This window comes from Amblyomma mixtum, chromosome 10 (assembly GCF_055824585.1).
Source record: "Amblyomma mixtum isolate Tamu chromosome 10, ASM5582458v1, whole genome shotgun sequence".
Classification (NCBI taxonomy): Eukaryota; Metazoa; Arthropoda; class Arachnida; order Ixodida; family Ixodidae; genus Amblyomma; species Amblyomma mixtum.
Window position 1 is genome coordinate 69,741,007 of NC_143021.1, and position 26,061 is coordinate 69,767,067.

Consider the following 26,061-nt stretch of genomic DNA (forward strand, 5'->3'; position numbering starts at 1 on the left):
CGTTGGCGACGCAGGTGGTGACGAACCCGCCACTGGCCTCCCGCCCATGGGCGAACCGCTGCTGCTGCTGCCGCCGCCGCCGCCGCCGCCGCCGCTGCCGCCGCAGGCCGTCTGCTGCGGTGGATGCCTGTCTCTGCAGCTGCTCTCGTGGTGCCAGCCGTCGGCCGCCACGATGGTGCCTCCGGCCGGCCTGCTGCCACCACAGGTATGTACAACTACTTCTCCCTTCTTCGCGCCTACAGGGTATACGAATCAAGTCGGCCGCCTCTTCAGCAATGTCCCGTAGGCGACTGAAAGGAAAGAGGCGCTAGTGTGACTTCACTGAGGACGCGAAGAATAAAGAGCGAAAAGATGGACGCGAGTGCATGGGCACAGCCGCGCTATCCACACTTCGCCGAAGGCCGATCGAATTCGCCCAGATCATCATCTTGGCCACGACTGCGGCTATGCGGTGTTCGATTAGTTTTATGAACCAGCCAATCCCTCATGGCGCCCTGAAGGTAGGAACAAGCACTCGCCGAGGTCAATGAAGAAAAATAAAGAGAAAAAAAATCTGACGTTTCGGCGCCGCTACGGGTACCTTGTTCATAATAAGACCAAAACTAATGACCAGTTGCTCATGTAAAATAAAAAAAGTGACGTACAGAGCATATATAGAGTTGTGGAGAAATAGGTATTTTCAAGTTTTTCGTATAAATTCAATATCTCTCGTGAAAAAGGTACGCCTTTGCTTTTTTTTAGTGTATTTTGATGCAATAATGCCTTCTTCTACAGCCAGGACTTGTTGGGGGCGTAACTGCTTGTTTTTCTTTCTCTGTAGTAGAACGGCAGATTGGGCGAGTTGGTGTTCCATGGTGACAAGTACATATAAACAGCGCTAGGCAACAGGACCAGATAGAGGAGTAGAGGAGTAGACATCGTTTCATGGGCACTTCCGTCTGTTCAAAGCTACTTACTGCCAGGTTGAAGCAGAACATTCGGTGGCTACACTTAATGCTGCATGTTGTTAAAAGAAGTGGGCGTAGCGCGAGACAATGTGTCCGCGGTCAAAGCCCTGAAATGACACACTATCAGTGGTGAAGTCAGCGGTGTCACACGTTTTGATTCGGTTCGATTTTGGCTCATCACCTCATATCGAGCAGCCAAGTGAGGAAGACATGGCTCGTGCCGACTGTCTTCCATCGGCGTTTACGGAGATTTTCTCCCGTTATCAGGTCACTTTATAAGGTTATCAGGTCATATCAGGGTTTTCTAGAAGATATTCAAAGCCGTGCAGCCCGCTTTATTTCATCTGACTATCCCACCCACTCTAGCTTTACAAATATAAAATTGTCGCTCGACATAGAGCCTCTGGTGCACAGGCGGAAAATTGCCCTTTTGTCTTCGTTCCACAAACTTTACCATTGTTTTCCGTCACTTCGGGACTCCATTCTGCTTCCGCCCCTCAGAACTTCGCGCCGCCTCTTCAACTCCATGAACATTCTACGCGTGCACGGCTCCACCAACGCATTTAACAAGTCTTTTCTGCCTGTTGCCATCGAATAATGGAATTCATTACCCGAGTGCATTGTCATCGAACGCGATCCATGTAAGTTCCGCCAATTGCTGCTGTCACACTAAAAAACCTGATGTTGATTATTCTTCTCTTTGTGTTTTACTACCGTTTCATATATATTTGGCCACTATCTGTGATGGGTTCATGCGCATTTTTCCTTTATATCCTGCCAGTATATGGCACTGATTGTAACCTGTTGTATTACTGTGATGTAACCCCCCCCCCCCCCCCTTATGTAATGCCCCACCACCCAGGGGTCTTTAAAGGGCAACTCCAGCGATTTTTCAGCCATTTTAAGTTAATGGCTGTTTTGTGTTCCTAAGAACCTCCTGTAATGTGTACGATACAAGGTTTTCAAAAGCAAGCCCAAAATAATTTTTAAACAGCAAAAAACGCAAAACTCGAAACCGAAACCGCAAAACCGAAACCGGAGAGGTGTCTTCGTGCGGTATTGACTGTGACGTCACTAGCGGGTTCGCCGCGCTGCGAAGTTCGGAGCCGCGCTGTCGACATGGCTGAAGCGCGGAGAACAGCTTTTCCTAGACCAGCGAGTCTTTAGAAGACGACTCATTCGGCGATTTCGGACTGGACGAGTCGCCTTTCAGGTATGATCCACCGCCGCGCGAGCTAGCCGAGTCACACCACAGGCCGCGTCACCTGCAGCATGGAGACGGTCTGAACTCGGATAAGTATTTGAGTCATTTCTCGTGCATGCATTTGTGACACAGTCGTCAGAACAAAAGTTAATGAGATGCTCCCGCTGATAGATATTCGTGTGGCGAGTGCCGGCCGACCCAGCCTGATGAAAGAATCTGTTGCCGCGGTGCACAACGTTCTTACAGGGGAATGCATAACCAAAAGTCCTCTCTCTGCAAAGCTTTGTCTCGACGGCGAGCTTTTGGAAGTGAATTCACGCCAGCTACAGTTCTACAATCCAACATACTTTAAGCACGCTCTCCTCTTGACGGCCGCGCTTCGTTCAGCTGGCCGCTGGGATGGGCGGTTGTACTCGAATAACGTTGGCACAGAATCTGCCTCCAAACCCCGGTTGAACGAAGCCTTAGCGAGTCCAAAGCTCCCTCTGAGGTAACGCTGTCTTCATAGCAATCTGGCGCGAAATGTTCCGAGCACAAGCGGGAATGCTTCCTCGGAGACAAGTTGACACGCCGGACCGCTCTCACCCAATTGTCGCGAAGGTTCTTATCGCTAGGAAACCTATGGTAGATCATGCCCGTTGTCACAGATGAAGAGTTTGTGCAGCCCACAGCACATAAGAAGTTGCCGTGACCCATCACTCTGGCGTACACATCACATCAGGCACGTTGAGATGGCGCGAAATTGCACAGGTGGTCGAAATAATTCCGGAGACCTCCACTACAGCACCTCTTTCTTCCTTTCTTCTTTCACTCCCCCTTACGTCGCGGTTCGGGTGTCCGTTACTGCGTCATTTACTTTCCTCAAAATCAATTTTCAGTTTTCCCCTGCACTGCCAACGCCAGCGCGCGCCCGCTAGCTTGACACGCCGCCCCGCCAGTGACGTCACAGTACAGGGTGGCCTGTAGAAGTTGCTCGATCAATGGGTGCCGCTCGCGTCGAGGAGCGCTTGTCTTCAAAATTCGCTTGCGAAAAAACTACGCCGCTTTCAGGTGCGAAATTTTACATGAGATATCAGACTACCATAAAGAATACAGTCTTAAAATTTCATTTCCATCGATGAACATCGAAAAATCGCCCGAGTTGCCCTTTAAGGGTCAATAAATGATGATGATGTCCTTATCTAAATGGCAGGAGCCCATCTCAAAACCCGTGTATGAGTGAAGAAAATAGGGCTGCCAGGATGAGGTAGGCAAAGGATATGAATAGGCAACCAACTGAAAAGGGTAGTTTCATTAGCCGATTTGAAGTTCTGGTCGTGTGGGAGTGATGCGGTTCGTTACATACGTCGCTCCAAACGCATTTGACATGAACCTCGTCATCATGCTTCCCACGTTAATCCATAAAGATGAGAACGTCGTGGCACGGGGCAAATTCGTCACTAATGGAGTCGGTTGGCCTCGTCTAATTCTAGGTACTGTGAGCGAAGAGAAATCTTGAAAAGGTTTTCCGCCCTTATAGTCGAGCAAAAGTTTGGGATTTGGACATGTGTTTCAACAGAACGGCGACCGCAAGCACTCTCTTACGCTCATGAAAAAATGGTTGAAGAATTAGAGCGCGGGCCTTATGGAGTGGCCAAGCCAGTATGCTTACAACAATTGAATTCAACATGTTTGGAAAGGCTTAGAGCGTCGTACGAGGGACAGAAAAGCCCGATGTACCAATGAGAAATTCGACCAGCCGTTTCAAGAGTGGGGAAACATAGACTAAAGTGACTGATTTCTGGGCCCCATGCCTGGACGGCGTAGATATATGGTCGGCGTAGAAGCCTTGCGTGCGAAGCACTGACGGCTTTAGATTACTGTGATAGGCATTCTTGAAATTGGTGTATCATTTTGTAACGAAAAACCCATATTGTACCAGATGCTTCGACGCAGTGCGGGAAGTACTTCTTCGAGAAATTTGCTCTGTTGCTTAATATTATTATAAGTATTATTTGTTATTGTGTGAGAAGTCAGATATTGCCTTCCCGTTAAGGTCAAGCGCAAGTCTGAGTGTGGTAAAAAAAGGTAGTTTCAAAAAACAATATATTATCACGTAGTCGTGACTGCAGTCCGGAGGGCAGGAAGACAGCGAAAATGGCCACTAAACAAAACCTTGTATTTGGGCTGACTTGCGCACACAATAGACTGAATCACTCGGCGGCGGCGTAGAAAGAGAAGTTTATTTTTTTCTAATGTCAACAAAAAATACAAAAAACTGCTGAACTCAATGCTCTGATTAGTCAAGCACATGCGCAGTGACGCAGCACTGAGCACGTCAGTAAGGCAGTAAGAAAGTCGACACTCGACCGCCGCGCAGGACGATGAAATATGTCGACCATTTGCGCAAGAACTCAGCCTCACTCATTGACAGTGCGTCCACGCATGCTTGCTCAAAGAGGCGCGTGCGGAGGCGCTGCAACATTGGAAACTTTGCTCTTTGCGGACGCCCATTTAAGGAAGCCGCTCCACGCTGCCGCCACAAAACGAACATGCCGACACACAACAGCATATTTGTAAACAGTTCGCGTGAACTGTGAACAGTTCGCGCAACACGCGTGCTCTGCGGTCGTCGACCAGAATGCCCGCCGCTCTCGGCCGTGCTCTTTTTAAAGCGGATAGCGAACTTTCGAGACAAAGTGTGCAAACTTACTAGAACACTCTGAAACAGCGTAGAATCGGCTCCGATATATGCGATCAATGGAGATAAATGTGGTCGCGTCTGGCATCACTAACGAAGCGATCAAGCGGCCCGCCGGAAGCTTTGAAGAATGAAGAAGCAAACAAGATTCGCGGCCTTACTACCCTCTCAAAGAAGCCTCGGCCCATTGCTTGAAAATAAATAAGGCGACTAGAAACAAGTAAAACGCACTGGGCACAATAAACATCGAGAATGGAAGCACGGCGTCCTTTAGCGCACATGATAGGGCTTTAGACTGGAGACATGGACAACTTATGGTCGTACGCAATGTCGCTGGGATGCAGTCATTCTCAGGGACGACTTCATAGTCTAAAGTATCTTCTGCGGGCTAGTTGATTTGAATCATTCATAATTAAAACTGCGTGAACAAAAACAAGGACACGAGCAAGAAAACAGAAACACACACAAGCGCAGTGTGTGTGTGTGTGTGTGTGTGTGTGTGTGTGCGTGTGCGTGTGCGTGTGCGTGTGCGTGTGCGTGTGCGTGTGCGTGTGTGTGTGTGTGTGTGTGTGTGTGTGTGTGTGCGTGTGTGTGTGTGTGTGTGTGTGTGTGTGTGTGTGTGTGTGTGTGTGTGTGTGCGTGTGCGTGTGCGTGTGCGTGTGTGTGTGTGTGTGTGTGTGTGTGTGTGTGTGTGTGTGTGTGTTTTCAGCTGTTTTCATAGTCTACCCGACGAAGAACCTTGTACGGGCCGAAGTAGCGGCGCAGGCGTTTTTTACTCAGTCCGCGGCGGCGAATGGGCGTCCAAACCCAGAATCGGTCTCCTGGCATGTATTGCGCGCTGCGTCTTCGTAGGTTGCAGCGTCTGGCGTCGGTCCGCTGCTGGCCTTTGATGCGTAATCGGGCAGGTCTTCGGGCTTCTGCGCGCTGAAGGTAGGCGGCGACGTCGACGTTATTTTCTTCGGCAACGTTGGACAGCATGGCGTCTAGCGTGATCATGGCCTCCATTCCTTGGACGAGCCTAAAAGGCGACATTTTGGTGGTTTCCTGCACTGTGGTGTTGTAGGCGAAGACGACGTTAGGCAGGATCACGTCCAAAGTCTTGTGTTCGGTATCGACATACATGGAGAGCATGTCAGCAATGGTTTTGTTCAGGCGTTGCGTCCAACCGTTGGTCTGCGGATGGTATGCAGTTGTCCTCCGGTGGCTGTACCGAAGGATGTCATGAATGCTGTTCCTCTGCCCGTGATGAGCACATATCGGGGGCGCTGTGTAGCAGAAGCAGCACTCCACGAAAAATTTGGTGGTTTCTGCTGCTGCTCTACCACAGCAACACACCATTTTACAGTTCTCATCTTTTCCCGGCACCGCACACATCGGCTCGTGTATATCACATGATGAAGACTAAACGGAGTTTCACTCGCTCAAAGTGATACAAATACTCACCTTTGGTCCTGGCTATTGAAGAGTGGAATTCGCTTCCTTCTAGCATTGCAGCTATCGCTGAAACATCATCATTTCAAACAGCGTTTTGGTCGTATTTAGAAAATAAAATGATGTGCGTTCTTTTTTTATCGCTGTGTGGTTCACTTTTTTTTTCGTTTGCGCCAGTGTGTGTGTGTCGGTCATAACGTTCCGCAAAATGTTAGATGCCATGTTTTGTAACTTCCGAAGGTGGGATTTTTGTTTATCTGTTTTGTGGGATTTGCTACCTGCGCATTTTTTCAAGTACCTGTTCCTAGCCTTTTTTCCCTTTTTCTTATTTACTTGTACCTGGCTTCTTGTTTATTTCTGTTTTCAGCTGTTTGTATTTTGTGTTGTACATTTGTTAGGTTTTCTTTGATGAATCCCCCTTATGTAATTCCCGCATTGGGCTTTTAGGGTATTGAAATAAAAGTTCCGTTCTGTAGGGCTTTTCCCTCGGTGTAGCGGCTAAGGTACTCGGTCGCTATAATGATCCACTTATTTCTAGACGTTGACTTCGGGAAAGGGCCAAGCAGGTCCATGCCCATCTGCTGAAAGGGCCCTGAGGGGGTTCAACAGGCATCAGAAATCCTGCCGGTCGGGTGGGAGGGGTCTTTCGCCGCTGACATTGGTTTATAGGTTTAGTGGGGTTTAACGTACCAAAGCAACTCAGGTTATCAGGGAGGCCGTAATGAAGGGCTCCGGAAATTTCGACCACCTGGGGTTCTTTGGCAGGCACTGATATCGAAATGTACATGGGCCTCTAAAATTTCGCCTCCATCGAAATTCGACCGCCCCGGCCGGGATCGAACCCGCGCCTTTCGGGTCAGCAGAGAGCCATAAGCACTGAGCCACCGCGGCAGCCGTCGCTGACAATCTCGGCATGTTTTCACATAATGTTCTACATTGGCAGACAGTCGGGGCCAGTAGTACTTGTCTTGAATGCGACGGAGGATGCGAGAAAACCCGAGACGTCCAGCTGTCGCCTCGTCGTGTAAACCCTATAGAACTCCTTCGCGGTACAAGGAGGTAGGCTCTTTTGTTCGCTGCGAAGTTCTTCTTGACGAGGACGTCGTCGTGTACACAGAACGAAGAGAATCCTCATTTGAACGAGGCGGGGGTGAAGAAACCTTGCCTTCCATGTACTTGATGAGGCGTTTTAGGCAGGGGTCCGAGCGTCGCTGCGTTGCAAAAGAGCTGGAGCTGATGGGTCCCAGGAAGGCGCCGATCCTTATCGTCGTCGGGCGGCGGTGCATCTACAGGGGCTCGTGACAGGCAGTCGGCGTCAGAGTGGTGAAGTCGGAGTCCTGGAGGCGCAGGCTCCGTCAAGCGAGGCGGCTTGAAGGGTCCTTCAAACTAGCAAGCCAGCATAGTGCGTGGTGATCACTGACCACCTTGAACGGTCGTCCGTGCAGATATGGCCTGAATTTTAACGTAGCCCAGATGATGACAAGGGACTCCTTCTCAGTTGTCGAATAGTTAGCCTCGGCCTTGGAAAGGGAACGGCTAGCGTATGCGATTACTTTCTGAAAGACGTTTCTTCCAAACGTCACTTCGTCTTTCTTTTGGTCGGTGCCTTTTATTTTATTTTTTGCCATACTTTCCCCCGTCCGTCGATTTTCTGAACGAGGACAGCGCCTAGGCCCACGCTGCTTGCGTCCCTTGTAGAACTCAGCGCACAAAAACGAAGCACAAGAACAAGAAGGAGGACAGTACTTGTGCTTCGTTGTGCACTGAGTCCTGCAAGCATGGAATCAAACCAACTAGCCCAAGAATAAGTATTGCTTGCGTCGGTATGGACTTCAGTCTCGGCGTTTTCATCAAGGTGCCCGAGGACCGGTGGGGACTGTAAACGACGCCGAAGTTCCTTGCAGGCTTTCGCTTGCGGCGCTTCCCATTTAAATGTGTTCAATTAAAACTTTTTCTTGGGTGAGTTGGTTCATCTCTCGTGAAGATATGTACTTGCGCGTCAAAACAGGACAAAAATGAAGACACACATGCGACGTGTACAAGGCACAACTTCCAAGTGGTTTATTTTCAAGAAGGAGCCGCCGCGGTGGCTTAGTGGCTATGGTGCTCGGCTGCTGGCCCGAAAGACGCGGGTTCGATCCCGGCCGCGGCGGTTGAATTTCTTTGGAGGAGAAATTTGAGGCCCGTGTACTGTGCGATGTCAGTGCACGTTAAAGAACCCCAGGTGGTCGAAATTTCCGGAGCCCTCCACTACGGCGTCTCTCATAGCCTCAGTCGCTTTGGGACGTTAAACCCCATAAACCAAACCAAACCTATTTTCAAGAAGGCAGCAGGGCAGTGAGGGCAATCACAAAGATAGTAAAATTTCAAAAACGTACTTACTTTGTGTCTGGTATCCATCGCCAGAAACATCACATCTATATCTGATAGGCATCGACCCCAAAAGCAGCAGGCGAAAGCGATGAATCATGAGGTGAACAATGAAGGAATGTGCGTTATAACCAATTCTTTTCAAATTGTGGGAAATCTTGTGTAGATAAGGTAATACAACAAGGTTTTTTCGTTCACGAGGAACCGGATTTGGGTGACATTGATTTTCTGGTTTCATTCTCTTAACAAGTATTTCGGCAACAGAAACTTGAACATGGGCCAAGTTGGTCAACGAGCGAATGCGACCGTCGTGTTCTCGGCGCCGAAAAAACTTGCAACGTTGTGCAAACTGGGAAAAACCAACACCAACAAAGCGCGCGGATGCGCAACTAGGCACCAGAAGCCCTACGGGACGTGCGATGAAGGTGTTGTGTATCAAATTCCCTTGTCATGCGGGAAACACTATCTCGGCCAGATGGGGAGATGTCTCAACGAGCGCCTAATGGAACGCGCTCGCAACGTCAGAAACGGGCAAGGCGGATCGCTGGTTGATCACATTCTCGCATGCAAGTCAAAAACCTCTAAGCCTTTCTTTGATAAAAGTCTGGTAATAGGAAAAAGCAGAGAAAGGGTAACGCGCGAAATCATTGAAGCCGAAAAGATAAATAGATCAGGATGCTCGTGTGCAAGCACACCTTCCATTCTCCTCTCAGATAAAGAGCTCGTTCATCTAAGGAATTGATACTGTTCGCACATGTGATTACTGTTTTCTGGCGTAGAAATGTGATGCTTCAGGAGAATAAACTTTGTTGGAAGTTAGCGCTCGTGGTGTTCGCCTCTCGTATCTTGTGTCCTCGTCTTTTGCTGCGCTACAGTGTATTCGAACTATGTACCAACAAGATCAAAAAGCCACACTACTGAATTATAAGAAATGGTAGCGTCAAAAACAATAAAATAGTCGTCCACAAAGCGGAAAACCCGTCTGACAGGAGTTCAGTTCAGCTGCGCACAGATTCACTTGTCAATGAAAGATAAAGAGATATCAGTTAAAATAGGCGCAATAGACGATCCAATGCAAATGCCAGCTCTTTGCAAAAAAATTCTGGTTAAAATCAATGACAGTGGAGTGAAGATAAAATTCAAGTAAGGACATGAAATTGTCACTGCTAATCCCAATGGCATTCCGAAATCTTGCCTCGTCAGAATTATTGATGCCCTCACGAATGGCTTTAAAGAGGCCTTCGTGAGGAACGGAATAATAGATTCTCTACATCAATTGAGAATTCATTGGATGCGTTGTCCAAACCTGCTTCCATTTCGGTCAAAACTGAGTCTGAGTTCCTAATCAGAAATGGGTCATCCACAAACAGATGCTTCAAGGAACTTTGTAAAAACTGAGACACATGGGATTGCCAAGACCCTTTTTCCGATACAATAACTCGAAAGGGACACTTGGGTTTGTCGGTTTTACCAGTAAAGAAAACTTCTAAAACACCTTTTTTTTGGTGACTTTACGTGCTTGTGCAATGATTCCAAGTGCAAGTCTTCTAGTAATTTTAAAGCCACCTGTTCCTGCTTGTTGGGACGGAATTTTATGGATTTGAAGATCTTTTCAATGGCCTGCTCTCATTTCACTCGCATTAGGTCGTTGGGAACAACAACAAAGCCTCCTTTCTTATCTGCTTCATTGACACAGAGATCTGCTTCTCTTAGAGATTGTACAACTCGGTTTAACGGAGGATTTCTAACAGGCTTTCCACTCACAGATCGGATCATGGTGTCCACTCCATCGCCTACGGCCCTCTCACGATGTTGTTCACTTGCTCGGGCTGCAACTTGGCGAGCCATACCAAGAAGTTGTGGTCTAGATGCTGATGGCTGAAAGCTGTACTTTGGGCCTAGCAGCAAAGTGTCCATTAGAGTCCCGGGTAAGTCATCGTTGCGAGCATGGTGACATGGCACGGAGCATTGGCCACGGAGCATTGGTGTGGCTCGCCAAGTTGCGGTCCGAGCTGAAAAAAAATACGAGAGTGCCGTGCTGGCGCGTATACAACCAACGCACGTACCCGCCGCTGGTTTAGTGTGAAATCGACCTCAAGTGTGCGGCCGTCCAGCCCGAAAGTGCAATGAGCACCCGCGCGCAGGCAGGGGTTTACAAAGACGACACCAACACCGCACATGTGAGAATCAGTCAACGAAAAATACGCAAAAACAGAAAACCGGGTGGTGAAATTCAGCACATCAAGTGAAGTACGGAAATTGTATTCCTATAAAAACAGGCTGTCGACGCCCCTAGCCCTGGTAAAGTGCATCACCTCTCTCTGTCTATGCATTGAAATCCCCGAACATTCAGGGAGAGGAGATGAACAAGCGCCATGACTGCCAAGAGCACCGACGGCATAGCGTACAACCTAAAGAGCGCTGCCATGGGCGGCGCTTGACACGCGCGGCACTTTTTTACTACAAAGTTCCTTATGAGGCCCTTCGGATTCCGATGATGGAGGGTGGGCACGTTGTATTCGGGTCTGGAAATGTCCATTTTTTTCGGGATCGTCGGCGCTTGTGGCCTCGCTCACCGGTTGCTGCGTGGTCTTGGCGACGCTCGCAGCTGAAGCCGATGCCGACGCCAGGGTCGCCGATGGATGGGAGTGTGTGGCTGGCTGGTGACGGGAAGCGCGCGTCGTCCGCACCTCGAGGAGTCGTGGGCTCTGACGCCTGCCCGCACGTCAAGTCGCCTGTCGGGCGAAGCGGCGTGCCTTTGTCCGGTACCTCCTGCAGGTCGCCCGACGTCACGCTAGACTCGTCGCTGCTGCTCACGGTTTCGTAGGTGTCTGTGCCGGGAAGCGGCGGCAAGGGTTCGGCGAAAACTGCAGCGAACGGCTCCACCTCGTTGGAAGGTGGAGCCGTGGTGCTGCTCCTTCCCGGGCACCTCCGTCGCGGGGGCGGATTCGGGCTCCCTCGGGCGGCTGGTCGTTGGGTCCTCGTCGGCAACCGACTTCCGGACGGCTGGTGTGCTCCGTGTTTCTCCGGCCACGTTGTCCTTGCTCGGGTATCTGCTCGAGGCGGCGGCCGCCGCATACGACCGTGGCCGCAGGTAGTCCGCTGTGGCGTGGCTTCCACCGCAGCGCCTGCAAGCCGCTCCGCATCCGGCCGTGTCGTGGCCGAACACCTCGCAGGGAGCGCACCGCGGCGTTCGACACGCCGCGCCGATGTGGCCGTCCTGCCTGCAGCGGGAACACACCTTCGGGACGCCTCGGTATTCAAACATGACGCGGTGGCCCTGGGCGGACAGGAAGTTCGGCACCGCCTGCTTCATCTCGATCCGGACCACGCGCGTCCCGTTGCCGACGCGACGACGGCCCTTGAGGACGTGGTGGGTCATGTCCAGCACCTTGCCGTAGGAGCTCAGTGCCGCCGCCAGCGCCGCGTCTCCCACGAACAGCTGCGCACGAAAAGCCGTCACGTGGACCACGGCGGAACCCACGCAGGCTACTGGGACGGAAGTGCCGTTCAGGTTGAAGGCGCCTTCCACGAGCAACTTCTCCGCCGCCGCAGCCGAGGCCATGGCGACGCAGAACTTCATGCCTCCGGGCACTGGAGGCTCTCTAGCCCTTTCAGGCCGACAACCGACTAGATGCCGTCGACGATGTCGCCATATGTCGCGTCGGAAATAACAGTGAATAGGAAACAGTGCGCCTTTGGGGGAACACCAGAGCGGCAGCAGGTCCCGGGCCTCCCACGACGTCACGGGCGGCCGACTCTGTTGCTGTTTGCACGAAAGACACGTAGTTTGCCCGAGCACCGGCAAAGGCATGGCGCCTTGGCTGGGAGGCTGGTTGCGGAACCTCCGGATCGCAGTGGGTACAGGGCCCGCCTGCACTTGTCGAAACTTCTCAGCAAGCAAGCTCCAGGAAGTGCAGGTGAGGTCAGTTGGCCCCAGCGCGCCCGTCTCGTTTTCTGGAGTATTTCGCGGGTCAGCTCAGCGACCGTTAGTGCCTCACACATCCTGGAGGGCGGGGTTTCATCAACATCTAGATCGGGCACGCTGGCAGACAGCGACGCCAGTGTACGACGCACGTTAACGAAACATGCCGGTGGCTGCTCGGCTGTATGGCCAACCACGTGTTCTGAAAAAAAAAAAAACACGTTACGCGCTGTACCCAGGAAGTATGCGAGGAGTGGTCTCCCGGGATAGTCTGGGTTGCGCACAAGATCGCGTACACCTCTCAAGGCGAGCACATTACACATGGTGCGGATGCAAGGTACACTGAACCCACCCATGTAAGACGGAAGGCGAATGAACAACCGTGACACAAGCTCGGTTTTGCCTGCCCAAACGAAAGAAAAACAAGCCGTGGTTAGCCTGCGAGCAAACGTACGCGGCGGATTTGCTACGCGGGCGACAAAAAAACATGCGGCTAGGATTGTGGACTTCACTATATAGCTGCGCTCTGCTATTGAAAGGCGGTAAGTTGACGCCACCGAGAGGCGTTTCTCAGCATTCGTGCGGAGGTTAGTCCAGGTTTCGTGGGCTACTTCTCCGGTGGCGAGGAATACTACTCCCAGGACTTTCACTCCCTGCACCCACTCCACCTCGCCCGCAAGGTTCGGTGTGAAGGTGCCAAACCTTAGCGCCTTGCTTTTTCCCCTGTTCAATAGGGCCCCGGATATCTTGCTGTACTCGTGAAACAGCCGCGAAAAAGCGGCATACTTCCTCGTCCTTGAGGAAAAGCAAAACGTCGTCGGCGTAGGCCGAAACTTTGATTTGGCCCTGGCCAGGCAGAGGGAAGCCGCGCATGGATGTGCTGTCGTTAATACGCCGGATGAGTGGATACAGGCATAAGAAGAAGAACGTTGGGGAGAGAGGGCATCCTTGCGTTATGCCACGGATGACTGAGAAGGGAGCGCTCTGGTGGCCGTTTACGGAGAGACAAGCATTCAGGTCTGCGTAAAGTAAGCGCAGCCTACTGACAATTTGCGGGGGGAATCCGAAGGCTTCGAGGACTCCGAACAGATACGAGTGTTCCACTCGATCGAATGCTTTCGCCTGATCAAGCGAAACAAAGCACCCGTTGAAGCCCGTCCTGCTGGCAAATGTGAACAGGTCTCTTGTGAGTGTCAGTGCATCAAACACAGAGCGGTCAGGCACGCTGCTGGTTTGAGCCCGGTGAATTAGGTGAGGCAGAATCGACCGCATTCTTTTGTTTAGTAAAGATGCGACGATTTTGTAGTCGGCGTTTAGGAGGCTTATGGGCCGCCATGCTTGCGGGTCGGAGGGGTCACCGCCCGCTTTCGGAATGAGTATGATGCGACATTCGCGGAAAGAGTTTGGACGTAACCCATCCGCGAGAAAGCCGTTGACCATCTTCAGCAGTGCTCCTTGGATCTGGTAAAAAAACATTGAATAAAAACTTGTTGGAATGCCGTCTCGACCGGGGGCAGATGCTGCATTCATACTCTGCAGGATGGCGTGCAGCTCTTGGCTTGTGGCTGGTGCGCAAAGGTTTTCGTGCAGCTCTTCACCTACTCGTGGCAAGTTTCCAAAAAACCTTTGTAGAAGCCCGTCATACCCATCTTGAAGATGTAGCCAATTGCCCGTCGAGAACAGGTCCGAGAAGTGGCTTGCGAAAATCGCGCAGATGTCGGACGTGATTCTGCTTTGTGTGCCGTCTGGGAGGGCCACGAAAGGCACAGTAGCGGGAGCGAATTCCTCTGCCGTGCCTGCGCGTACGTGTCGCAGCACAGCCGGGTCTGATATAGGCCGCCCGAGCTGGTGTGCGCGACTTGCTGCCCGTGATGACTGGCAGAGCAACACGTGGCAACGTGCTTTAAGTAGACACAGGTAATCGCTCATGGCAAAGGTTAAGGGTGCTCCCCTTTGCACTATACGGATGCGCTTGAGGGTATCATTCAGTGCATGCGTTACCCGGCGTCTGCGGTCTTGACCGGCCGCCACCAGAGTTGCCTGCCAACGAGTCTTCAGTGTGTCCCATGAATCAGTCGCAACGAAGCTCTTGCACGATGCGGCCAACGCCGTACGCAGCGACGCCAGGCTTTCCGGGTCTGCCAGTAGGCTCGTGTCCATGCGCCACGTAACAGTACGTGGGGTGCCCTCACCAAAGTCGAGCCTGACTGACAAGGGGTGGTGATCGGAAATCACCGGCGTGCCTACAGGGAACGCGAGAACTTCGCAGCTGACGACAAAAGAAGCGAGCTCTGGTGGAAAATAGAATTTGTCTATCCGACTCGCTGACTGTGCTCTCTCCCACGTCGCTCCAAAGGCATCCCCGTGAAGCTGCACCCACGCGTCAGACAAGCGGAACTGAGTCACGAGATCGCGGAGCGCGGGGGCACCGGAATAACGGCGACCGTGACCCTGTCCGCGGACGTCACGGTCGATGTTAAGTACACAATTGAAGTCGCCGACGATGAAAGTGGGGTAGGGATCAAGGAGGAATGAGTCGAGGCGCTCAAGAAAATCGGAACTACTAGACTGCCGTGCTGGCGCGTATACAACCAACGCACGTACCCGCCGCTGGTTTAGTGTGAAGTCGACCGCAAGAGTGCTGCCGTCCAGCCAAAAAGTGCAATGAGCACCCGCGCGCTGGCAGGGGTTTACAAAAACGACACCAACACCGCACATATGAGAATCAGTCAACGAAAAGTAAGCAAAAACAGAAAACCGGGTGGTGAAATTCAGCACATCACGTGAAGTACGGAAGTTGCATTCCTGTAAAAACAGGATGTCGACACCCCTAGCCCTGGCAAAGTGCATCACCTCTCTCTGTCTGTCTACGGATTGAAATCCCCGAACATTCAGGGAGAGGAGATGCACAACCGCCATGACTGCCAAGAGCACCGACGGCATAGCATACAACCTAAAGAGCGCTGCCATGGGCGGCGCTTGGCGCGCGCGGCACTTTTTTGCTAGACCGTTCGTTAACAGTCCCTTCGGATTCCGATGATTGGGGGTGGGCACGTTTGTAGTCGGGTCTTGAGAAGTCCATATTTTCGGGGTCATCGGCGCTTGTGGCCTCGCTCACCGGTTGCTGCGTGGTCTTGGCGACGCTCGCAGCTGAAGCCGATGCCGACGCCAGGGCCGCCGATGGGAGGGTGTGGCTGGCTGGTGACGGGAAGCGCACGTCGTCCGCACCTCGAGGAGTCGTCGGCCCTGACACCTGCCCGCACGTCAAGTCGCCTGTCAGGCGAAGCGGCGTGACTTTGTCCGGTACGTCCACCAGGTCGCCCGACGCCACGCTCGACTCGTCGCTGCTGCTCACGGTGTCGTAGGTGTCAGTGCCGGGAAACGGCGCCAAGGGTTCGGCAAAAACTGCAGCGAACGGCTCCACCTCGTTTGAAGGCGTCACCTCGCGCTGCTCCTTCACGGGCACCTCTGTCGCGGGGGCGTGCTCAGGCTCCCTCGGGCGGCTGGTCGTAGGGTCCGCGTCGGCAACAGGCGTCCGGACGGTTAGTGTGCTCCGCGTTTCTGCGGCCACGTTGTCCTTGCTCGGTTTCTTCCTCGAGGCGGCGGCCGCCGCATAGGACCGTGGTCGCAGGCAATCCGGTGTGGCGTGGCTTCCGCCGCAGCGCCTGCAAGCCGCTCCGCATCCGGCCGTGTCGTGGCCGAACACCTCGCAGCGAGCGCACCGGGGCGTTCGACACGCCGCGCCGATGTGGCCGTCCTGCCCGCAGCGGGAACACACCTTCCGGACGCCTCGGTAGTCAAACATGACGCGGTGGCCCTGGACGGTCAGGAAGTTCGGCACCGCCTGCTTCATCTCGATCCGGACCACGCGCGTCCCGTTGCTGACGTGACGACGGCCCTTGAGAACGGGGTGGCTGATGTCAAGCACCTTGCCGTAGGAGCTCAGTGCTGCCGCCAGCGCCGCATCTCCCACGTACAGCGGCACACGAAAAGCCGTCACGTGGACCACGGCGGGACCCACGCAGGCTACTGGGACGGAAGTGCCGTTCACGTTGAAGGCGCCTTCCACTAGCATCTTCTCCGCCGCCGCAGCCGAGGCCAAGGCGACGCAGAACTTCATGCCTCCATGGTGCTGGAGGCTCTCTAGCCCTTTCGGGCCGACAACCGACTCGATGCCGTCGACGATGTCGTCAGCCGTCGCGTCGGAAGTAACTTGAAACTGAAAACAGTGCGCCTTTGGGGGCGGCGCACGGAACACCGGAGGGGCAGCAGGTCCCGGGCCTCCCATGACGTCACGGGCGGCCGACTGGGCTGCTGCTTGAAGCTCACGAAGTTGCCCGAGCACCGGCAAAGGCACGGCGCCTGGGCTGGGAGGCTGGTTGCGGAACCTCGGGGTCGCAGTGGATCCGAGGCCCGCCTGCACTTCTCAAAACTTCTCAGCAAGCCAGCGCCGAAAAATCTTCGCTGTGTCTGGACGTAGAAAGAGAAGTTTATTTTGTTCTGTGTTGACATAGAAAATACAAAACAAAATGGATGAACTTAATGCTCTGATGAGTCAAGCACATGCGCAGTGACGCAGCACTGAGCACGTCAGTAATGCAGTAAGAAAGCCGATACTCGACCGCCGCGCAGGACGATAAAGTATGTTGACCATTTGCGCAAGAACTCAGCCTCGCTCATTGACAGAGCGTCCACGCATGCTTGTTCAAAGAGGCGCGTGCGGAGGCGCTGCAACATTGGGAATATTGTTCTTTGCGGACGCCCATTTAAGGATGCCACTCCACGCTGCCGCCACAAAACGAACATGCCAACACACAAGAGCATATTTTGAAACACTTCGGGAGAACTAGTGCGCGCTTCCAGGCGGGTTAAAAACATCAATAAAACGGAGAGTTGAGCTAGTTGGTACATGTTTCTTTGAAAAAACAGCGCTAAACGAAAGGACAACGAAAAAGAGTACAACAGGACCGGCGCTGACTATCAACTGAAGGCTTTATTAGGAACAACACGCAATATATTGGGCGCGAGGACATACCGTGGCGCCACCTCTCGGCTGCTCGCGCCTGACGCACTAAGTGGGATAACGCGCGTTGAACTGCTACTGTGTGACGCTTTCCCAGGTAGTTTGGCTGTGCGCTAATAGTTTATTTATTCATTGAATAAATGCACTTGGGTCTGGACCTGTTTAGGCTCAATTTGAGGCATCAGGCCCACTCACTCGGCAACAACAAAACACGTTACCGTGTGAGCGAGCTGCTGAAGTGGCAGCGATCGTGCAACGACCACCGTTGTTGATGCTATGGAGCGAACTGAAGGTGCCACACCAGTAAGAGGTAAGCGGTCACTGAATATCGGTAATAAGATTTCTCTGTGACAGGTGCCGAGCGCTTTCAGGCAGCGCCGGCGGAAGCGGCGTCGTTCGACTGCTCCCTAGAACTTTGTACAGCAGTCGGGTTGGGCAGTTGGAGACGACGCGGATAAATATTTAAATTTCAGTGTTCTGTCACGCCGCGCATTCTTGCGCACTGACCGCGACGGTATTGCCATTCGAGCTTCGGGCGAGTGTTTGTTTATCCCGCGCAGGGTAATTTTGCTGACTCTTTCCTCACGAGGTCACAGTCTGTAATGTTCTAGTTTGTGTTTATTGGCTTGCTCGGCCATTCGAAATTATCACTCCAGTTGAGGCGCGTGCGTGTTATTTTTTGTCACGCTGCAAAATCTTTTATTTCGTTTCAGTGAAACTTCCATTGTCAAGCATCAATGACTTCATTGAGAAGAAATTTGAGACCTCCCGGCTTTTGATAGAAGGGGAGGCTGTCTATGACGCAAAGCACGTAGTGGTGTGCAGCGTGAAGCTTTGCAAAGACGATGAAGTCACATTTGTTGGGCTTATCCTTCAGACCTCCGCTGTCAACAAAGACCCTCACGAGCTGGAGATAGAAATAAAAGGAAGGACAGTGACTGCTGCATCTTGCACTTGCAAAGCAGGGTATGATACTAACATTGGTTTCATGATTGGAATATAACTGTTGTAGTTTATCTTTTGCTCTGCAGGCACTTTTCTGTGAATTAAACTGTACATATTACTACACAAATATTATGAAACATTGTAACATGTAAGCTGCATCTACTGCTGAAACAAGTGAGAACATTATAATATCAGATGTGTTTGGTAAGGCATGATATGCGTTCTTTATTTTTTATAGCCAGCACAAGTGCAAGCACATGGTTGCTCTGCTGCTGCACATTCATCATGCAGAGACCTTCGACCTCATGTCATCTACTGATTTGCCTCAGCAATGGGGAAAAGATCAGAAAGCCGTTGTGAAAGGAAAATATGCACCAAGGAAGATAGTGGACCTACACTGTACCAAAAAGGTAAGTCATGATGCATGTTGCATCAAATTGAAATAAGAGGAGGATAGAGTATCACAAAATATTATTATGTTAGCATATGTATTATGATTAGCAATGACTGCACTTAGACCTGTAGCAATGCTAGGTGTTTGTTGTGGTGCAAGTTTGGTTTTGGTCGAAACATACACGAAATTTGTAGCAGAAAAATAACGTGCATAGTTTGTCATCCTTATTTTGCTCATGAACTAGGATACAGCGAGGCAGAGTACTTTCAGGTTTATGTACCTTTCATAAGAGAAGACAGTAGTTTGCTGCTGTTTCATTTGATTATGAATACAGTGGCACAGGTGTTTGCACTCGTGTACTTCTATGTGTGAATGCCTCTCCTGCAGCATACTAACTTCGATGCATGCTTCAGTTTAGTCAAAGTTACAAACCTTTTGTGACAGTGACTCTTTTCATGATTTCAAATGCTTGCTCTGTTCATAATACTGGTGTGAGATAAGTGCTGTGAACAATCACTGAGGTCAATGTTCTTTATAGTTTTTGAGTGCACTTTGCACAGAGTGCATCAAGACTAACAAGCCATAGCTGTTATCGAAGTTGTTTGTCCACCACAGCTGGAATATTTAATTTAATACAGCCAAACAATATAATAGATAGTTTTTAATTATTGCTGAGAGGATGCATGTGTTAAGCAAGGAGAAACAGCATCAAAATAAAAAAATTACTTGGAAACATTGCTTGGCATACTCGCAAAAATATTATCTGCATTTTTATGTGAAAAGTTCTCATTTCGAGCATGACTAAGACCACTACAGCCTCTTCCAATGCACCTCGAGAACTTCTGGACTACTGATCAAGTTAAGGCGCACTAAGTTTGTTGAAAGTAGCCGTGCAACAGCATCAGAGCTGTACTAAGTTCAGTTTTCAACATCATAATGAGGATTAAAAAGTGCCATGAAATAAAAATGCTATTAGTGTGCTCAGGAAAGTAGGCTGATTGAACCTTTTGTGTTTCAGGCTAAACGAGACAATATCAAGGTGCCTGATGGCAACATCCTGAAGAGGCTGCTTCAAGAATTGCCATACAACTGCGTAGCACTCCGCCACAGTGAAGACAGTAAGTGGATATATTTTTATAGTTTTATTTGATGTAAACTGCTTTGTGACTTAGCACCTCATTATAGCATGTCAATTGAAAGGTACCAATACCAATAATTACCAAGCTTTTTTACTGCATGTAAACAGTTTCGTATAGTGCACTGCCACTGTTTGTATTTGTTATTTGAACCAGTTGTTTAGTTACTCATAAATAAATAGTTTCAGGAAAACTTAGATGCTACAGTATGCATCTCTGTTTAGAGAGCAACACAACCAAACGCAAAAAATGCACAGAAATTTATTTTTTGTTTCAGAGCACACCAATAAATTTGTATTTCTTTCATTTCAGGAAGTCACTGTGAACTGTCCAGTAAAGGTTTAGGCAGCAAGAATGTGGATCCATCATGCACTGACACAGCACCACTGGTACCCACACAGACAATCACATCCACTGTTGATAGTGTTACAAGTTCAAGAAGCCCAGGAAATCTCGGTGTGAAAAACCCACCAGCACTTGTTGAAGCTGTCAGGAAGGCCATTGCAGCCGGAGCACACTCAACAGAAGAAATTTACAGCCACCTCCAACAGCAATACACAAACACAGAAATTGACATGGTAAATAATTTAACAAAGACTCAAGCAAATTCTCCACACTGGCTGATGTACAGGAGAGGGATGGTGACAGCATCAGTTGCCTATTCTGTATACACACGAGTGCACACACTCCGGACAAGGATGGGCCCACACGATGTGCGACCTCTTTTGAAAGTTTTATTGCGAGAAACCTCAGTGCAGACACCTGCAATGGCAAGAGGCACTCTGCTAGAAGAAACGGCAAAGATGGCCTATTTAGCTGCAAGTCAGCATCAAAATGTAAATGTCCAACAGTGTGGACTTTTAATTTCAGACCAGCATCCATGCATTGGTGCCAGTCCAGATGGGCTAGTCACATGCGACTGCTGCACTCCAAGAGTGCTTGAAGTGAAGTGCCCCATAAGCTTAGAAAAATTTAAAGCAAAAGAATTAACAAGAGAAGGCGTAAGCTTCTGCCTGAAAAAGACCAGCAAGTACTTCTGTCAAGTGCAGGTACAGATGGGATTGGCAAGGGTGACTAGTGCTGATGTTTTTGTGTTCCAAGACAACGAAAACTTGTTGTTTCCTGTAGAGTTCAACAGTTCTTTTTTCAATGATGTTGTGGAGAGGGGTGTTGACTTTTTCAAGTCCTATGTGTTGCCTTACCTTGCAACTCAATGACAACTGGTGTCTACCATTCATTCATTTTTACTGTGCCAATGGTTGGCAATAAAGAGTGTGTTCATGCATTTCAAACTTTGATGTTACTGAGACTGTGAAAACTCAACTTGCACACTTAGTTTCATGCTGTTTGCCGCATAATTATTTTTTGACATAAAGAAGAAAAAAGCATGAACAGAATGAAAACACTAAAAGATTACAGGAAAACAGTTCGGTCAAGAGAAGCAAGCCACCTAAAGCACATATGTAAAGGAAGTAACAAACTTGAGGTAGATGATGAAAACTGGTGATAAGAACATATAAACAGAAGGGCAAACACAATGTACAACTCACTCAAGAAAATGTAGAAAAATTCCCACCACTTCGTTCAAGCAAACAAAAAAAGGAGCCGTAGGAAAAACAATCCAAAGAAGAAACTGTGCTGAAACATATTGTCCATGCACTTTGGTAGTCTTCTACTGTACTAAATACTTGTCACTGCTGAAGATAGGCTTCGAGAGATTCACTATTCCTGCAATGACTTTGATAATGTCGTCAATATAAGCAAAAAGCTCGGTGCCCAAGTTCCCCGTCAAAATCTTAAACACTTTCATGCGCTGAATTGCACGTTCAACATGAACCCGAGCTGCTGCGATGCTTTGATTTTTTTCAGCTTCATGCTTTGTAAGTTGGTTTCTCTTGCGTAGGAAAGGTGGACGCACCATTGTGATGTTGTGCTCAAGGCAGAGTTTGTCTATTAAGAACCCTTTATCCACCATAACGCTATCAATTGAAGGTAGAAATCTTTCTAGAATCTTGCTCTCCTTTGTTATATGGGAGTCAGATGCTCGGCCACCATAAGCTTCACTTATGTAACTAATGTGACCTCCCGGTGTCTCACAAACTAAAACCTTAGCTGTGTACACACCCTTGTACCAGCTATACGTTAACAGCTGGGACTCCATATCCTTCGGCCTCTGAATCGGTATCTCCGTACAGTCTAGCACAGCTCTGACACTTGAATACTCCTTGAAGTACACCGTCAAGTTATCAACAACAGCTTCCTTGCTCGGCCAAAAGACTGCATTTTTCATTATTGCAGCCAAGACTACCACACTGGCCTTGAAGATCTCTGATGCCGTGGTGCGATGAATGCCAAAAAGCACACCAAGCAGTGCGAATGACATGTTGTAATGAAGCTTGATGAGGGTTAATAGCACCGCATCTTCATTTGATAAGCAAAATCGTTTTGCTTGCATCAGCATCCGGCTGTCAGTATAAATATCGCATATGTTATAGAACAGCTGGAAGCAGGGAATCCCAGTTAAGATGTTCAGATCTTTTTCTCCCTGGATGCTTGCCGTGCTCAGTGGTTGTTTTCGTGCAGCATCGAGCGTGTCGACTTGCACGCCAATCTCCTTCTTTATGGCATGAAGCTCGGCAGGGATATCTGAAGCAAATAATGTACATTTATTTTTGTGGTCAGCAAATGCAATATATATATAGATAATCCTGCTGACAATGATACCTTGATTGCCACCTGGACCGGGATTGATATCTGCGTCGAACCCTGAGTCAGGTGCACTGTCTTCAATTTCTCCTGAGCAAGATGTACTTGCTTCAATTTCTTGTTCGCATACAGGCAACGGTACCAGCTTCTCTTTAGGGAAAATGTTGCTGAACGGCCTATCTTCTGAAAATGAAATATGAGCTTCAGATATGCGTTTCTCCCACAGTGGTACTGCAAACTTCTATCTGCATAAAAGCAAATAATTAAAACAGTTAGCCACAGCCTTTGCTATGCAAGTAGGTATAAATTCTCCACCCTTGCTGCACGCACTGCAATATCAGCCTTAATTCCACTCTAATGAAATTCTTGACTAACAAATGAAGAAGCTTGCAGTTGATACTTAGGTGATCAGGTGAACAGCACCTGGTCTTTGTATTTTATTAACGTTGGCCGTTTAAAGCTCGGCCTCTGTTTGCATAGCACATTTGTGGAAACAAATTTTAGCTTAGCAATGATGTACACTGATTTTCAGAACAGATGCATGTTGAAATTTAGCCAAGCCGTTTTAAAATGCGTTCGTACATGTTCGTCACGCGCGTGCAAGTGGCACAAAATGTAAACAATGATACGAGCACCATTAGCAGATACTGGTTCTAGCACTTGTAAGAAAAGATAACATCAGAAAGCCTACGAGCGCCAAAATAACAAATGAGCTTAATCATGGAAGTTACACGCCACCGGCAAGCATTAGTTCGCTTTTATGAGTCTCGCGGCACAATGAATACATTCATTCATCAAATACACGCCAGTTCAACACCACGTTACCAAAAGCTCCCCGCACAAAGGCGCAGCAAGCAAAAAAAGTATTATTTGAGACACAAAGTAATACCTACTTGCAAACACGTAACTATGCTACGCATGCAGTGCTATGCGCGAAATTAAAACTGCGTAATCGCGCCCGACGCTGCCATGCACATTCAGCTTACCTCGGCCCTGTACCCTGTTTCGGCGACGCCGAGCAGACGGCTGGCGATCCAAAGGCCGAACAGGCAGGTTCTGGGATGGCACTGCTTCGCGTAGAAGCCAACGCCTTTTCCACCCTGTCAACAAACATCCTTCGTTGACTCCACAAGTGATACGTGCGCGGACGCAAATACGCGCCGCAACTTTGGCCGCTACTCACCGAACAGTTTAGCGCCAACTCCATAGACGAAATCTTGTTCGCTGAAATGCTTGCTGCACACACGAGAATGGGCACTCGCACCTTTTCCCATTCGCAGCTTGATTAACCAAGCTTCTCGCAGCTTTCTGTCCTTCGGGTAGAAGTGGAAGCTTACGCCTGGTTCCGCCGCGTAAGTCCGGCATTGAGGCACAGAGCAGTAAGCGACCATGGCAAAAGCTTAAATAAACTGTAGCAGTACCAGCGACGACACACGATTAAAGTGCGCAGTGCTGGCACTCACTAAAAACGAAAAATGCAGATGACAACAAGACTGTTAGCATTTAAAACGCACAAAATTCAGGCGAGCGTCCGCTTCAGCAACAGCAAGAGGAGACCCGTGATCCCACTTGCTACGCAAAAGCGACGCTAGCGCCATTCCCTCCAGTGGTGGCGCTCGCGCCCAATACTCCAATGACAACCAAGAACGCATGGCAACACCAAAAGCTACAATGATACATCAATCACCTGGATCCAGATATTTCAGTTCACAGTCATGAACTGTTACAGAGGGGATGCTCACGCACGAGTCACTGTTTTTTTTAATATGAAAGGCTTCACTGATTTCCCGTGTTAGTTTATCTTTGTGTTTGTACAGAATCTTGTACAGAATAGTTTATCTTTGTGTTTGTACGGAATCCAGCACGGATTCCGGCAAAACCGATCATGCCAGTCACAACTCTTTGAGCTTGTGACTGACCTTCATCAATCCGTACACATGTCGCATCTCACAGACGCCATTTTCATTGACTTTACAAAAGCTTTTGACCGTGTTGCCCACAAACGCCTACTACTGAAGACCCGAAATTTACAGCTCGACGACAAAACAACTACATGGATCGAGCAATTCCTTACCGATCGTTACCAGTCGGTCAAAATTGAGAACCTCATTTCTAAACCCACTCGCGTATTATCCGGTGTCCCGCAGGGCTCAGTATTAGGGCCATTACTTTTTCTAATTTATATAAACGACATAGCCTCTAATATTACTTCATCAATACGGCTTTTCGCAGATGACTGCGTAATATACAGGCAGATAACCACCCCGACTGATGCACTAGCTCTCCAATCAGATCTAACAGAACTAACTGAATGGTGTTCAACGTGGCAGATGGATATCAATGTCAGCAAAACTAAGCATGTAAGATTCTCTAGCGTAGCAGAAACATCACAGAATAATTACCGGTTAAATAATAGTGGAATTGACTCCGTGTCGTGTATCAAATATCTGGGAGTGTTTTTCAGTCAGAACTTAACCTGGGATGCTCACATTGAATACATAACTAATAAAGCCTTTAAAAAAATTGGTCTCTTGAAACGCCGTCTACCCCTTGCGAACGCTGAAACACGGCACAGCGCTTATACAACGCTTATCAGGTCGTCTGTTGAATACGCTTCTGTTATATGGAACCCCTCCCACGCGATTCTTACAAATGCTCTAGAAGCAGTACAAAATAAAGCCGTCAGATTCATACTGTCATCCTACTCACGTCATCAAAGCGTATCAGCAATGAAGCAAGCCATCAATCTTCAACCTCTTGCTACACGTAGAAAGTTCGCCCGGTTGTCATTATTTCACACCTTATACTATAGCGAAACGCCGTTCTCCCGAAATCATATCTTTCCTGCACCTCATTGTTCAGCTCGCCTGGATCATGCGCATAAGGTACGTCCGATTTTCGCTCGCACACTAAAATATCAGAAGTCACCGCTAGTTTTGTCAATTAATGAATGGAACTCATTGCCATCCAGCATTGTCGGCCATACTGAATTATCATCGTTTCAAACAGCTTTACTAACATTTTTGAACACAGAAAATGCGTCATAGAGTGCTAGATGATTTACCGTGTCCGTGACTTTTTGGCGGTCCTTTTTTTGCTTTGCCATTTCTTGTGCGCTGAACAGCTCCGGAGCCTCTTTTGTGTGCCATTGTATTTTTAGTTACTTATTTTGCCCTAATTATTACTCACTTGTTTGAACGTGTTGAATTTTGCGGTTTCAATGTGTTATACTGCACTTAACCAAATGTTACCAAAACTCTGCCTTCTGTATATTTACCATCATTTGTTATGAGTTGATTT

At 49.4% G+C, this 26,061-nt stretch overlaps 2 protein-coding genes across 2 annotated transcripts; one reads left to right on the top strand and one right to left on the bottom strand.

Moving 5' to 3' along the window:
- The first annotated feature begins 172 nt into the window (after window positions 1-172).
- On the top strand, window positions 173-21,272 carry LOC149326060 (uncharacterized). The gene is made up of 4 exons (XM_089564461.1): window positions 173-205; window positions 18,768-18,935; window positions 19,938-20,037; window positions 20,368-21,272. Exons 1-4 carry the CDS (start codon window positions 173-175, stop codon window positions 21,270-21,272), a joined length of 1,206 nt encoding a protein of 401 aa, XP_089420587.1.
- Window positions 21,273-21,697: 425 nt separating this feature from the next.
- On the bottom strand, window positions 21,698-22,531 carry LOC149326061 (uncharacterized). The gene has a single exon (XM_089564013.1). The coding sequence runs from the start codon at window positions 22,514-22,516 to the stop codon at window positions 21,728-21,730; it is 789 nt and encodes a 262-aa protein (XP_089420139.1). The 5' UTR covers window positions 22,517-22,531; the 3' UTR covers window positions 21,698-21,727.
- Window positions 22,532-26,061: the final 3,530 nt, after the last annotated feature.